General features: G+C 36.8%; 1 protein-coding gene across 1 annotated transcript in view; it reads left to right on the top strand.

The window, feature by feature from the left end:
- The first annotated feature begins 503 nt into the window (after positions 1-503).
- EREG (epiregulin) overlaps positions 504-14,236 on the top strand; it is a 32,649-nt gene continuing 18,916 nt past the window's right edge. The window contains exon 1 of the mRNA XM_051964859.1: positions 504-2,845. Coding sequence (XP_051820819.1) covers positions 2,800-2,845 — 46 coding nt within the window. The 5' untranslated portion in view covers positions 504-2,799. The remainder of the gene's footprint in view (positions 2,846-14,236) is intronic.

The raw sequence follows: 14,236 nt of genomic DNA, 5'->3' as shown, positions 1-14,236 counted from the left end.
AGTCTATATCCTTTTTTTCCCAAACAATTTTGTTGAAGGCTATGTATACTTCTTTTTGAAATATAATTCCAAAACCATCATGGAATAGTAGCATAATTTTATGACTGATTTCACAAACCAGAGAGAATAGAGACTTAACTTTTTTAAAACAAATAAACAAAAAAATCAATCCTTTGGATCTGTGATTTCATTGGTATGTAGGAAGTTCCTCTATCAGTTCAAATAGGTACCTTCTCTATAATTTGTGGTCTTAAGAGAGCTAGTTGGTGGTAGGAAAATGAGAGGTTAAGTAATCTGCCTAGAGTCACACATCTAAGACATGTCAAAGGGAAGATTTGAACCAAGTTCTACCTAATTCCAATTTCTATTTAAGACTTTCTATTAAAAAAGAGAGAAAGGGAGACGGGCAAATAGACCCAGTCACAAACAACAGAGGCAGAGGGACAGAATAACACACACACACACACACACACACACACACACACACACAGAGTCAGAAAGAAACAGAAAGACACAGAAAGGAACAGAGAAGAGAGAGAAAAGAAAAGGAGAAGAGAAGATTGATTCATTAAACAGTACTCCTTTGCCTCTAAGATATCCCAGTCCATTATACATATCAATCAGATTTATTGTTCTTGGATTTCATGTCACAAAAGAACATAAAATCACATAAGGATCTGATGATAAATCAGTTTGAAGGATTCCAAAAGGTGGATTGAAAAACTTCAGCTTTAGAATGCAAATTCTTTTTTTTTTTTTTTTTTTTTTTTTTTACTGTTTTTGTTTACTGTGAGGAAATTGCTGGGATGGGAAAGAGATGGGGAAAGAGGAAAGTAAGAAATAGGAGGCACGAAGTTTCAGTTCTTATCCTCATGAACTTTTTTTCCATCTAGATAGGAAAACAACATATACTCAAATGAAAAGTTATACAGTACTAAAAGATACCATATGATTGGATCCCAAGTAATTTATATAGGCTATAAGTTTGGGAAGATTTTAGCGAAGGTAGAGACAATTGTAACAAGTCAAGAAATCTTTGTGAAGCTAAAACTAGACATTTAAGAATGGATGACAATTTTTGTCAAATCTTATGTAAAAGAGGGGAATGTATTCAAGGGCACAGAGGTGAGAATGAACAAAGCAAAATGACCAAATATAATGAGTAAATAGATCAGTTTATGCTGCAGAGTTTGTATTGGGGAATACTGGAATTAAGTTTGGAAAAGGAGAATGGTTCTAAATAAAATATCAAGCTAAAGAGGAAGAATGATCTCTTACTTTGTGCCTACTCTATCTCAATCACTTTACTAATTTTATCTCATTTGATTCTTACAATTCTGTGAGATACTCCAAGTTAACAACTGAGGAAACAGGCAGCCAGCTTTAGTGACTTACTCAGGGTCATCCAGGCAATGCACGAAGACAAATTTGAACTCAGATCCTCTAAATTCCATGACTTTATCCCTTGTTCTACCTAGGTTTTTGAACACGGAAATGAGAGGGTAAAACAACTTTTTGGAAGGCTATTTAACACTATATAACAGACATATGTTTTATATATACACACACATATGTGTGTGTGCATACATATATATACATGTATAAATATAAAAATTTAACATTAATATTTAATTTAATAACAGTGTGCAAGATAGATTGGAGTGGGAGAAAAAATGGATATAGGGAACAGGAGATAACGATCCATCTCCTAGTTTGGAAGGGGAGGGGGCAAAGAATAGGGGAAATAGCTCCAGTGGTCTGTGCTTGGATGATTGATTGAAAAACTGATCAAATCCCCACTAAACCAAAACACTGTGAGGTGTTTATTTTTGGTGGAACTCACACATAATAAACACCTACATGCTATGGGCATCTTTTATAAGGAAAGGCATTTTTTCTCGGAAACTTTGTCCCATTCCCTTGTTGGATAGTCTGAATCCCCTTTCATTGTCCCACTGATTTGTTTTTTTTTTTTTTTTTTTTTTTTTTTTTTTTACTTTCTGATCCTTGAATACAGAAGCCCATCCAAAAGACTTGGACTTCAGCGGGGCCCAAACACTGTTTCCTTTGCTCCTCCCACCAGCTCACTGACTGCTCTTTCTCTAAAGAGCTCAGACCTTTTCGGCTTCTCTTCGCGGCGGAATTCCAGACTTTTCCAAAACCTCGGCAGCGGTCCCTGCCCTTCATTCCTAAACCAAGGAGAACGTTCTGATCATGTTGGCGGAATTAGCCAAGCGGTCACCCTCCCCAAGGGAAGAAGCAGATTGTTTTCGCCTTAGACAGATTCCGGTGGGCGAGGATAAAGGGAGGAGCACCCAACCGCCATCCATCCTTACTTACTATGGCAGTGGCCAGGGCAGTGTCCTCGGTCACTCCCCTCACCCCCCACCCCAACCCACCCGGGACACAGCGGCTGTCCCCAAAACGATTACGACATTTTGGGAAGTTTGTGCTAATGTCCCTTGAGGTTTCTGCCGAAGCCCCTCCCACTGGACTTATATAAAAACAAGGCACCGGTCGGGTCCACCTCACTCGTCGGACAGGATAGGCTGCATTGTCCCACACATTGTCCGAGGAAGGCACACCTGAGCCTGACCGTCCTCGAGTCGCGAGCCTGTCCTCCCCATAGCTACTCGGGATCGACCTTACCTACCAGCCGCGCAAAAGGCCAATTGCTGGGATTTCCAGGTCAGCCAGGAGGTCACTAGTCAGGACCTCCCTCGCTCAGCTCCGACCAGCTAGCCCAGACTAGACATCCCAATTCTCCCATTCATTCGCAGCCGAGGACGCTCCTCCGAGATGGACAGCTACTTCTGGAAGATCTCCACTGTGTTGCTCACCATCGGTAAGGCTACCTACCCTCTCTGCGTGGTCTCTTTGGTTCGGTTTGCTTTTGAAAATAGATCATAAAATGATGGATCTAGGCTTGGAAGGGACGGTAGAGATCATCTAAGACAGTTCTCAGCACTCCTTTGCTCTCCTGAAAATTATTGAGGACCCTACAAAGAAGTTTCATTTATGTGAGTTATATCTATATATATCTCACTGTATTGGAAAATCAAAATGTTTGAATTCATTGCTGTGAATACAGTTTTAGGCTAGAGGACTCTCAGGGGTTTTCCGATCATTGAAAAAATAAAAATTAAAAAAAAAAAAAAAAACCGCGGATCTAGTTCGACCCCATCTTTTTAAAGAGAAAAATTGAAGTGTATTTAGAGAATTGAAAGGACTTGTCTAAAGCCGATCAGATAGAAGAGGCAGAATCGGCATTTGAACCTGGGTCTCGCAGATAAAGTGGGGAGGGAAAAATAAAAATTAAAAACCCGCTGATCTAGTTCGACCCTATCTTTTTAAAGAGAGAAAGTGAAGTTTAGAGAAATGAAAGGACTTGTCTAAAGCCGACCAGGTAGGAGTGGCAGAATCGGTATTTGAACCTGGGTCCCCCAAATAAAGTAATCTCACTTTCTGTCTATTGTTTCCATCGGAAGTAGCCTTTTGGGGGTGAAAATAGGACCAAGAAGGACAAACAAGAGCTTTGCTTTCCGTGCTAATACTAGAAAAAAAGAAAGGAAAGTCATTTATTAAACGTTCTGGGGGCGTGCCCACTTTGCCTGCTTGCCTGAGTGGATGACAGTAAAAGAGTGGATGGCATTCCCAGGCACGGGAGACCGAGAAGAGAATGTGTAGGTTTTTCTCCCCACCTCCCACACTTTCCTCTCTTAAGACTTCACTCGAGCTTCCTCCTCACCTGCGCTCTTCAGGTGTCTGCAGAGTCTCGTTCTGCTCCCCGCTTAGGCTCATTGCTTTCTCTCGAATGTGGTCAGTAAATGTGTCGCTTAGAGTTAGGTTTTTCTCGAATGGGTTTATGAGTTAATCTTCGTTTATTAGAGCGTTGAGATGATAAGTATATATCTCACAGAACTCCTCCAGGAAAAAAAAAATCAGACATGTTCGGGTTCAGCTTTAGTAGAAGGCTGAAGTGTTTCCCAATAGTCCTGCTGAAAAGGAGAGCGATTGTTCTCGCCTTCTCGGAGATTCGAGTGAAATTCCACTGATGTTCCGAGCCCACATACTGCACTTAAATCATCCTTTGGCCACGTTGGCCTCAGAAGTAGGTAGACCAGTTGAAAAACATGCTATGCATATTTCCAATTTACTTTAGGAGGGCAGGGACTACATCTAGATCTTCGGGGAAAGAACTAGGTTCGGGGAATTCTTCCTGAAGGAAACAAGTTATGATAATCAGTCCGATTTTCTTCTGCTACATCCTAAGCAGAAAGTAAGGCAGGAAGAAAGAAAGAAATAGATAGGAAGGAAGGAAGGAAGGAAGGAAGGAAGGAAGGAAGGAAGGAAGGAAGGAAGGAAGGAAGGAAGGAAGGAAGGAAGGAAGGAAGGAAGGAAGGAGGAAGGAAGGAAGAAGGAAGGAGGGAGGGAGGGAGGGAGGGAGGGAAGGAAGGAAGGAGGGAGGGAGGGAGGGAGGGAAGGAAAGAGGGAGGGAGGGAGGGAGGGAAGGAAAGAGGGAGGGAAGGAAGGAAAAAGAAAAGGAGGGAGGGAGAGAGAAAGAAAAGGAGGAAATGAGAAAGAGAGGAAAGAAAAAAGAAGTAAGGAAGGCAAGCAGGGAAGAAAGGAGAAAAGGAAGGCAGGAAGACAGGAAGACAGGAAGAGAAAGAAGGAAGAAAGGAAGGAAGGAAGGAAGGAAGGAAGGAAGGAAGGAAGGAAGGAAGGAAGGAAGGAAGGAAGGAAGGAAGGAAGGAAGAAAAAAAAATCAAAGTATTCCAGAGTTCAAATTGGGCCTCAGATACTAGGTGTGTGACCCTAAGGAAGTCACTTAACCCTGTTTACCTCAGTTTCCTCATGTGTAAAGTGAACTGGAAAGGGAAACTGGTATACCATTCTAGAGTCCTTCCCAAAGCCCTAAAAAAAAGAAACTCAACAACAACATATTCACAATCTTTTGTGAAGGTGAAGGCAGAAAATAAAAGTTTTCAATTGTCAAGTTTTTTTTTTTTTTGTCTTTTTTTTTTTTAATGAACTTAGGAAATTATCCTCTCTTGGCACTATCTTTCCCCCTCATGTAACACCATCTTACAATTCAGGATGCTGTTCAGCAACTAAAAATTTAATATTTAAATTTGAAACTCTAAGTATCTACAAAAAACTGGTTAGTACCTGTGTAGTGTGTTTTTGTTTTTGTCATGAAAATGCTTAACCACTTTATTGCACTACTTAATTAATTATAGTTGACCTGTTTCATCAGCTACCCAAGCCTGTTTCCAAATAAGCCACTTCAGTTTCTGTTTTCCCAGTTTGTTTAGATATTTCTTTGCCTCTCGGAAAATTCTGGTTTGAAGTTTAATTCTTTCTACCCTAGTCGTTTGTAGTAATCTGTTTGCCAAAGTCAATAAATTAAGCAATGCCATCTAAAAATTAGAAATATTAGCTGTTTTTAATGTGATTATTTACATAGAAAGAGGGAGTGAAGGGATAGAAAAGTGGAATTAAGAGTTGGAATGATTTTTAGAGATAGATCCCCAATATATAGTAACAACAACAACAACAAAAAAAAACCTTCTCAAATGTCAGGAGGAGATTAGATTTCTTTAGGTTTTTTTTTTTCTTTATGTGCTGGAATAAGTTGCTGAATGCCATAAAAAATTTCTTTTGAAAAGAAAAACACATTTAGCTTTTTGGTGTTACTTGTGAAAACTCCTTTGCTATTCTGGAGAAAATGTACAGAATATTGTCAAGATAAATACAACATAAATCAATGCTTTTTAGTTTTCAATTAGTGTCCTATTTCATCTGATATAGCTTTGTTACTTATTTTTGCAAAATGTAAGTGTGTGTGTGTGTGTGTGTGTGTGTGTGTGTGTGTTATATACTTTGATTTCTCCTCTATATAAATTGGAACATTGATTACCAGGGAAGTTACATAATTTATCTCAAGTCACAAAGGTCAAAAACAGAAAGAGAACAGATTCCTTCAGTTTCATTTATTTGAGCAACAAATGAAAGGATAAACAAATATCTTGAAAAACTGAAAGATTAGAAATTGCTTCCTTAATTGGCTGAATCATCTGTGTTTGAGCCAATGGTTCTTGGAGGATAGTCTCATAGATCTGAAGGAAAATCCTTCTCAATTCTTATTGATGCCATAAAGATAATAAACACAGTCCAAACTAAAAGAGTTTTTCCATGAGTTCTTAAAAACAAAAAGATGTATTCCATTTGAGAATCAATCAGAAAAAAAAGTCTTCTTAAAATTAAGAAGTTTCAGTATTTGTTATCTTAATTTTCAGCATGACTAGAGCAGAGTTTCAGTTCAGAAGAATGACAATCAAACATTGGGAGTATATTTACAAACTTCCAAAAGAAAATTCTCCAAAGAATTAAGCTATTTCTAAGAAGTACTCATCTGTCACCCTCAGTTTACCTGGAATTATGTCCAGAGTCAGAGGGTGTGGTTGCAACTTAAAACATTTCCAACAGACCTACCTGAACCTTTGGTTGGTTCTAATGTCAAATTAACATTAAGAAGGTAGTTATGTTCCAGGAATCTAATCCATTTATGAAAAAAAGAACCATTGTAGAGTAGAGTTGTCCTGGTTCAAGATGATCCTGGGCTATGATTTCACTCAATATTAAGCAACAAAAACCTTGCAATTTTTTTCTTTATGTTACATATTGTCATACTTTGTTGAAATGTATTTTTAAGAGAAAAATATTTTCAATGAAAACATAGTAATACTAGCTAATATGCATATGATGCTTTAAAGTTTTCAAAGCTTTCCATAATATTGTCTCATTTGATTCTAACAACAGTCTTAAGAAGTGATTCCCATTTTACAAACAAGTAACACCAAAAAGCTAAATATGTCTTTCTTTTCAAAATAAATTTTTTATACTATTCAGTTAAGTGACTTGCTCAGGCTCACAACAGTTATTAAATTTCTTAGGCAGGATTTAAATTTAGGTCTTTTTGACTTTGAGTCCAGCACTGCTCACTTGTATCATCTGTCCTCCCAAAAAACGAATGTTTTTTAATCCTGTTTTGTATTAGGAACTTCTCTTTCTTCTTTAATGGTCATTTGTAGTTATATAAATGTTCATCTAGAAATCCCATTTAAGGGATCCTATATGAAAAAAGATGTTTCTGTACCCATTGATCACAATAATTTGGAATTTATTTTTACATATATTTACATATAATGTAAATGTATTTATAATCTGATTGATGTAAATCTAATTTCTAATCAGGACATTCTAATGGAAGACAAAGGAAATTCTATTCCAAAATGTAATTTCAGAGGTGGGGGGAAGGAATATAATGACCAAAAGACTAATATGAGAAATTTAAATTATTTTGTAAGTGTAAGACTGCAACAGCGAATATTGCCTAAAAAAAGCATATATGTGTATAGAATGTACATATAATTATAAAACATATACTGCATACTCTTTCTCATATATTAGATACATTTCATAGTATATATATTGTATATATGCATATATATCCATGTCTAAGCATATACATACATATTATTCTTAACTAGGTATAGTTCATAAAATTCCATTTTCAAATATTTTCTTAATTTAAATACCATTTGAAACTTTAAAATGTTTTAGCTTCTTCTTAATTCAATTTATATCCAACGGATCTCTGTGATATCTCGTGAATTTATCATGCATTATAATAATTTGTATATATATTTTACCCTCACTTCCAAGTGAACCAGGACTCCTTCTTTTCTCAATTTTGTATCTAGCATAAACTTTTTTCTTTTTTTTCTCAGTGTATAGTGAAATGCTTAGAATGCATTAGGTGTATAATAATATTTTCTTACTTAAGATGATTTTACATTAAAACATGAACAACTGCAGGTATCTCTTTCCTAAGTGGTGTCAAACAGTTTTAATATTGGTGAGACATTGATGAGGTAATATGACATTATTTAGCATATTACTAAAAGAAATGATTTGAAATAAACACAACTTACTCAGAAAAAAGCAATTTTCTATAAAATTGATTAATTAGGAAGTAATTTCTTAGAATCACAAATAAGAACAAATTTCCAAAAGGAAATTTCATGGTAGGTCTCTGATTATCATTTATAAATTTTCAGAATACTATCAGTGACATTAATGAATTGTTTTATAGTATGAAATAACATTTGAGTAGAGATTTATAAATTCTTTTTCAGATGGGGGGAAACCTGTATGCCACGAAATTCTAATTAACACTTTCTAAATCTCTCTATTATTTTTAAAAGTTTTACTTTAGCAAGTATCTTTTGGAAAGCAAGATTGTCTCTATATTCGATATGCTGCACACACAAAAATCAGATCAAAAGGAAAAGAAACAAGAAAAGAAAAAATAAATATAAGCAAACAAACAACAACAAAAAGGTGAAAATACAGTGTTTGGTCCACTTTTATTCTCCATAGCTCTCTCTATGAATGTGGACAGCACTCTCCATCACAAATCTATTTTTCAGCTCTGTACTTTAGAAACAACAATTTGGCAATTATGGACTGGGGAAAAGAGAAATGGGATCCTCACAAATATGACAAAGACTTAGTCACAATGGTGTAGATAGGAAAAAAGTAGATAGATGTGGTGTCTTTAGGAAGGTAACTGTATTGAGAAATGGAGTTAGTGTTAATGTCACTTCAGGAAGGATCTCTGATTTTACCATTATGGGAAATTCAGAGTACAGAAATTTCTTCCCCAAGTGCAGATATCAACCCATGTATATCTTAGGAGCTTTATTAAACATCTCCCACATGACCATCACAGAGGGTACATAGACAAAAATGAAAGTGCCAACCCTGGAGAAACTTAAATTTTATTATGGGGGAAACAAGGCTCACATAGATTAAAGGATATTAAGTATGATTCAGACTTTGGAGCAGGTCTGCAATGAATAAATTGGAAGTTCATTGTCCCCTGCCACACGAATGGGAGTAAATTCCTTTGATTAGCTGGCTTTATCTTCAAAACTATTTGACTCTCTCTCTCCCACTCTCCTCTTTCAGCTTCATTCTTGTCAGAAGCTCTGATATTGTGGGATGGATGGAAGGTGGAATTCAGCAATTCCAATTTGGATGCCATAAACTGAACTAGGATTCTCTTTCATCTGCTACTTCTCAGTTTTGGAGAGGAGAGGGCTTAATAATGGGGGAAATTGGAAAATGGGAATAAATGATGTCATTTAAGCTGAGTCTTCAAGGAAAAGCTAAAAAGGAGAATTTTAGAGAACTGATCATTTCTACAATGGAATACATCATATCCAAACCCATTCAGGAGAAGGAATGTGATATATAGTAGGAGAAGGAAGGAGGCCAGTTGGTCAGAAGAGCTGTGAGGAAGTTGGAGGTGAGGATGGGGCTAATGTGTTCAGAAGGTACAATGGAAGCCAGTGTGGGAAAACCGGGAGAAAAGCAACATGCAGAAAGGCAACAAAACAAAACTGATGAATTATCCAAAACATAGAATTTAAATGACATTGACTTGACTCAGCGGATGATTTTAAACCATGTTTTCTATCTCCAAGTGTTATGAGGGGAGCAAAAAAGTTTAAATAAGACATAGTCTTTGCCCTCAGGAAGCTTGTAGTCTAGTAGGAGGATAAGATTAAAACAATCTATCCTTATGCCATAATCCATCTTTTAAAAATTATTTTACATAACATCTAATTAATATATAAGTAGATGAAGTTATACACATATCCCTTGGTGATATCTTGTATTTATTAAGGATATATAGGAAGTAGAGTTAAATTTGGCTCTCTCTCCTGAGCTGCTTTCTTGCATCACCAGCTGCCTATTGGAAAGTTCCACCTGAATATTCCATAGGCATCTCAGGTCTACACAACCAATTCATTTTCTTCATCTTTGAACCTGAACTCTTTCTAACTTCCCCATTTTTTGTTGAGAGCACCACTATTCTTTCAGTCACCTAACATAGCAATCCAAGATTCATCAATCACTTTTCTTGGTCACCTTCTACCTTTCCAGTCTTCTTAGATCTTACTCATCTCCACATGTTCTGTGACCCAGTGACTCTAGCCTCCTTGTTCTTCCTCCAATCAAGACACTCCATTTCCTGACCACATGTATTTTCACTCTCTTGTCTGCATGTTGAGAATTTTTTTTCTCTTTTTTCCCTGGATTTCCTGCCTTCCTTCTCATTTCAACTGAAATCCCACCTTACCAATATTTTCTAGTCTTTTTCTGTGACTTCTTTATCATCTGTCGCCTTCCCATTATCCATATGGCCATTGTTCTAGTTCAAGCGCTTCTTACATCTCACATGGATTGCTCCAATAGCTTCCTCTTTCTCTCTTATACCTAATTTCTACCATCTCCAAACTGTTGTCCACATTCAATATCCTAAATAGTCTTAGTCTTAAAGTCTTAAATAGTCTTAAAGCAGGAATATGACATACCACAGTGTATAGCGCTTTGGAGAAAGAGTCAAGAAGATTTTAGTTCAAAACCTGACTCGGTTACTAGCTTTCACCCAGGACGAATTTCAGGTTCTTCATCAGTAAAATGGAAACAATAAAAGTGCTTGTTTTCTAGTATTATTGTGAGGACCAAATGAGATAATACCTATAAATGTTATCTTAGCAAATCTTTCTAGAGCCAATTGGGCTTAAGAGATCTGCTTAGGATAATTAACACAGCTAGAAAGTGTTAAGTGTCTGAAGTGGGATTTGAACTCAGGTCCTCCTGACTTGAGACCAGTGTACCATCTAGCTGCCCCCATCTTTGCAAATCTTAAAGAGCTATTCTAATAAGTATTAGAATTATGTTCACCAGCAGTAGATCTGGAGGCAGGAAGCTATGATCCATGCAAGTTGGATAACCACAGGCATCCCACTGAACTTTTTCAGTGCCCCAGGCAAAAGACTAAATTACAGAGAAGACATCATTCTGGACTGATGGAGGAAGTTTCCTCATTCTTCATTGATAGAGGAATTTCCTCTATCTGGATTTCTGTCTCCATTGAAATAGCTAGAGAAAATTCCTCTTTCAATGAAATTAGAAATCTAGTCCCTATTCCTCTCAAAATATTATATATATACACATATATACACATATATATACATATAAATACATATATGCGTGTGTGCAAATATATATATTTTCTGTCCCCAAAATCTCCATGCACTTTTATATTGTAGAATGCAATAAAACTTGAAATTTCTCTAGTACTTTAGCATTTGCAAGGTATTTTACACACTTTACCACATTTGCAACTCATAACAACAAGCATCAAATTTGTTTTATAGATGATGAAGTCAAGGCTAAGTGATATTAAGAGATTTGCCCTTGATCATGAAGCTAATGTATCAAAAGCAGAGTTGGAACCCCAGTTTTCCTGATCCAAGTCTAGTCCTCTATCATCTTATACCATATAACATTCAGTGAGGATAGGAATTGCTTTTCCCTTGGTCTTTTTCTTTTCTTTTTTTGTTTTTACTTTTTGGGTCTTGGGATTTGTGGAAAGAGAGGGAAATGATTTTTATCAGTACAGACAGCTCTCAGTGAAAAAAATTCCTTTAACAATGTCGATCAGCCATTGTTCCATAATTTGTCATTTTAATTAGTTGTCTGGGGACTTTGAGGGATTGAGACTAGACCCATCACACAACCAGCATGTGTCAAAGGTGGGATTGGAACCTCTTTTCTACCTGCTCCAAAGCTGTCTTCCTATTCACTATGCCATGCTATTTTTAAGCTTGAACCTAAAAAGCATTTAAGAAGAGTTTGATGAAAGAGGGAAAAAATTAAGGAAAAATTCATAGAATTCAGCAACTAAAAAAAAAAAAACCTAATTAGGGCAACTAGATGGCAAAGTTGGTAGAATACTGAGTTTGGAATCAGGAAGACTCATCTTTATGAGTTCAAATCCAGCTTCTGACACTTTGAACTCAAGTCACTTTGCCCTGATTGCCTCAATTTTCTCATCTGTAAAATGAGCTGGAGAAGGAAATGGCAAACCATTCCAGTATCTCTGCCAAGCAAACTCCAAATGAAATGACTCAACAAAAACAGCAGCAAAAACAATTAAATGTGTATTAAAACCATACATTTTATACAACAAGGTTGTTCTTCCCTCAATGAATTATTATAATATTTCCACGAATTCATGGCTACTACAATATAGCTTCACCTTTAAAAATGTTCTGGTGTTTTGTTTGAATGTGTGTGCCCAACACTGCATTAAACTATGAAAATAAAACTGTAACAAGGTTTTAATATACTGAGAAGTAGTTGTAAATTACTAGTAAGGTACAGTAATAAAGCAAAATGTCTCCATGGGCCTCTTCAGGGTAATAATGCTATGCTACCTCTGAATGAAAGAACAATATATTGAGAGTTCTTGCCTTCTTGCATAAGAACTATTTCAGGAGTTCATTTTTAAAAGTAAATATCTGCAATTTCCTCTTATTATTATCAAGATCTAGGTTCATTTAAAATATTTCTTAGGGTTTTTTTGCATTTAACTTTTAATGAAACATAATTATATGTTTGTTGGCAGACAGTAGGAATAAGAATCATTTATAGCCAAATCAAAGCCTTGCAAAAACTCTTACATTTGCATTCTTCTATAAAAATAAACATGTTGCAAACTGAAAAGTGCTAGTAGAAAATAGCACTTATTCATATTAATATTAAAGAGAGATTATCATTGTTTTAGTAGACAAAGTATGACCTTATACTTGTAAATGGAATTTCATAAACAGATTGAGGATTTAGACAGACTTATTCCCTTCATGTTAAAAAAAAAATCAATGATTTGTGCAAATACTAAAATCCCAAAATGCCAAGGAAGAAATATTGTTAAGTAGCAATAAGTCAGGAGTTGATTAATTTTCATAGAAAATGTGTGAAGAGAAAAGATTTGGGGATTTTGTGTGGTTGGGCTGGGTTTCAAATATTTCTTACCTACTTGAAGACTCCTGGAATCTGTGGTGAGTATTCCTTCTATGGAAGTAGATCAGAGCTCTTCTGTGATTTTGTTGCTTCATAAATCGGTGTGGGTAAAATACATTGATCTAATGACTGGCCTTCTGATGACAAACCTCTCTAAATTGGGCTTGCTGGTTTTGAGGTGACATGCATACATCTCTGAACCTGTAGGTGAAACCTTTCCAATTTGGGAGGACCTGCAGATGCTTGCACTGCACAGTCATGACATTTGAGAGCCTCAAAAGCAGAAAAGGGCAGCAGAGGAGGACCTTGGTACTGGGAATTTTTGTTTTTGTTTTGTTTTGTCTTTTGATGAAATCCACGTAGGTAAAATTAGAAAAATAAGACCCATTCCTTTCCGTACCACAATTATTCCTGAGAATGACAATTTTTCAACTGTGCTGCTTTAAGTCATTCCAGCATTATTATCTTTACTAATTGTGCTCCATAATGTGTTTTTTAAGAATAAAGTTAAAGAGAGTCATATACAATTAAGAATAGCATTTCCGACCCCCAGAATTTTTGTGAATGATGGGACTAGGACCTTCTGAAGTAGCGAATGCTCCAGGGAAGTCAGTGTTTAGTAATAGGGCTTTGCCCCCATTCCAAAGGATGGCACTCACGCCTCCCACACACCACGGCCCCTAGACTTGGGTAAAGGGTGTGGGTTGGATCCTGACTCAGAGGGAAGAGGTAGCTTGTCTACTCTGAGTCACCCACCACACTTCCTGCTCTTGGACCTGAGTTTTCACTGATGTAGAACCATTCAGATTTTTGTACCCATCAGATTTTTGAGACCGGAAAAGTTTAGGACCCAAGCATGATTTCAACAGATTTATTACGTCTTTATGAAAAAACAGAGTGAGTGGGAGGTAGGTGGAGGAGAAGAGACATGTCCAATGAACTAGATTTTGAGAGAAACTTTGCTTTGCTTGGGCAAGAGTCTACACTATCTCGAGCAGTTTTCTTTTTCATGTTGTAGAGGCTCTTTCTATCTTGCTCTGTCTCTCCATCTCTTTCTCTATTTCTCCATCTCTGTCTCTGTCTTTCTAACTCCCTGTCTCTCCTTCCCTCTCTCCCTTTCTCCCTTGCTCCTCCCCCCATCTTTCCTCTACCTTCTCTTTCTCCTCCTCCTTTCTCTCCCTCTTTCCTTCCCTCTCTTTCTCTCTATATCTCTCTTTCTGTCTCTCCTTCCCCCTCTCTCTTCCTCCTTCACTCCCTCTCCTCTAACCCCTTCTCTGTCTTTCCTGTACTT

Source organism: Antechinus flavipes, chromosome 6, assembly GCF_016432865.1.
Source record: "Antechinus flavipes isolate AdamAnt ecotype Samford, QLD, Australia chromosome 6, AdamAnt_v2, whole genome shotgun sequence".
Classification (NCBI taxonomy): Eukaryota; Metazoa; Chordata; class Mammalia; order Dasyuromorphia; family Dasyuridae; genus Antechinus; species Antechinus flavipes.
The sequence above is the reverse complement of the archived record's forward strand: the minus strand, read 5'-3'. Positions and strand labels throughout refer to the sequence as shown.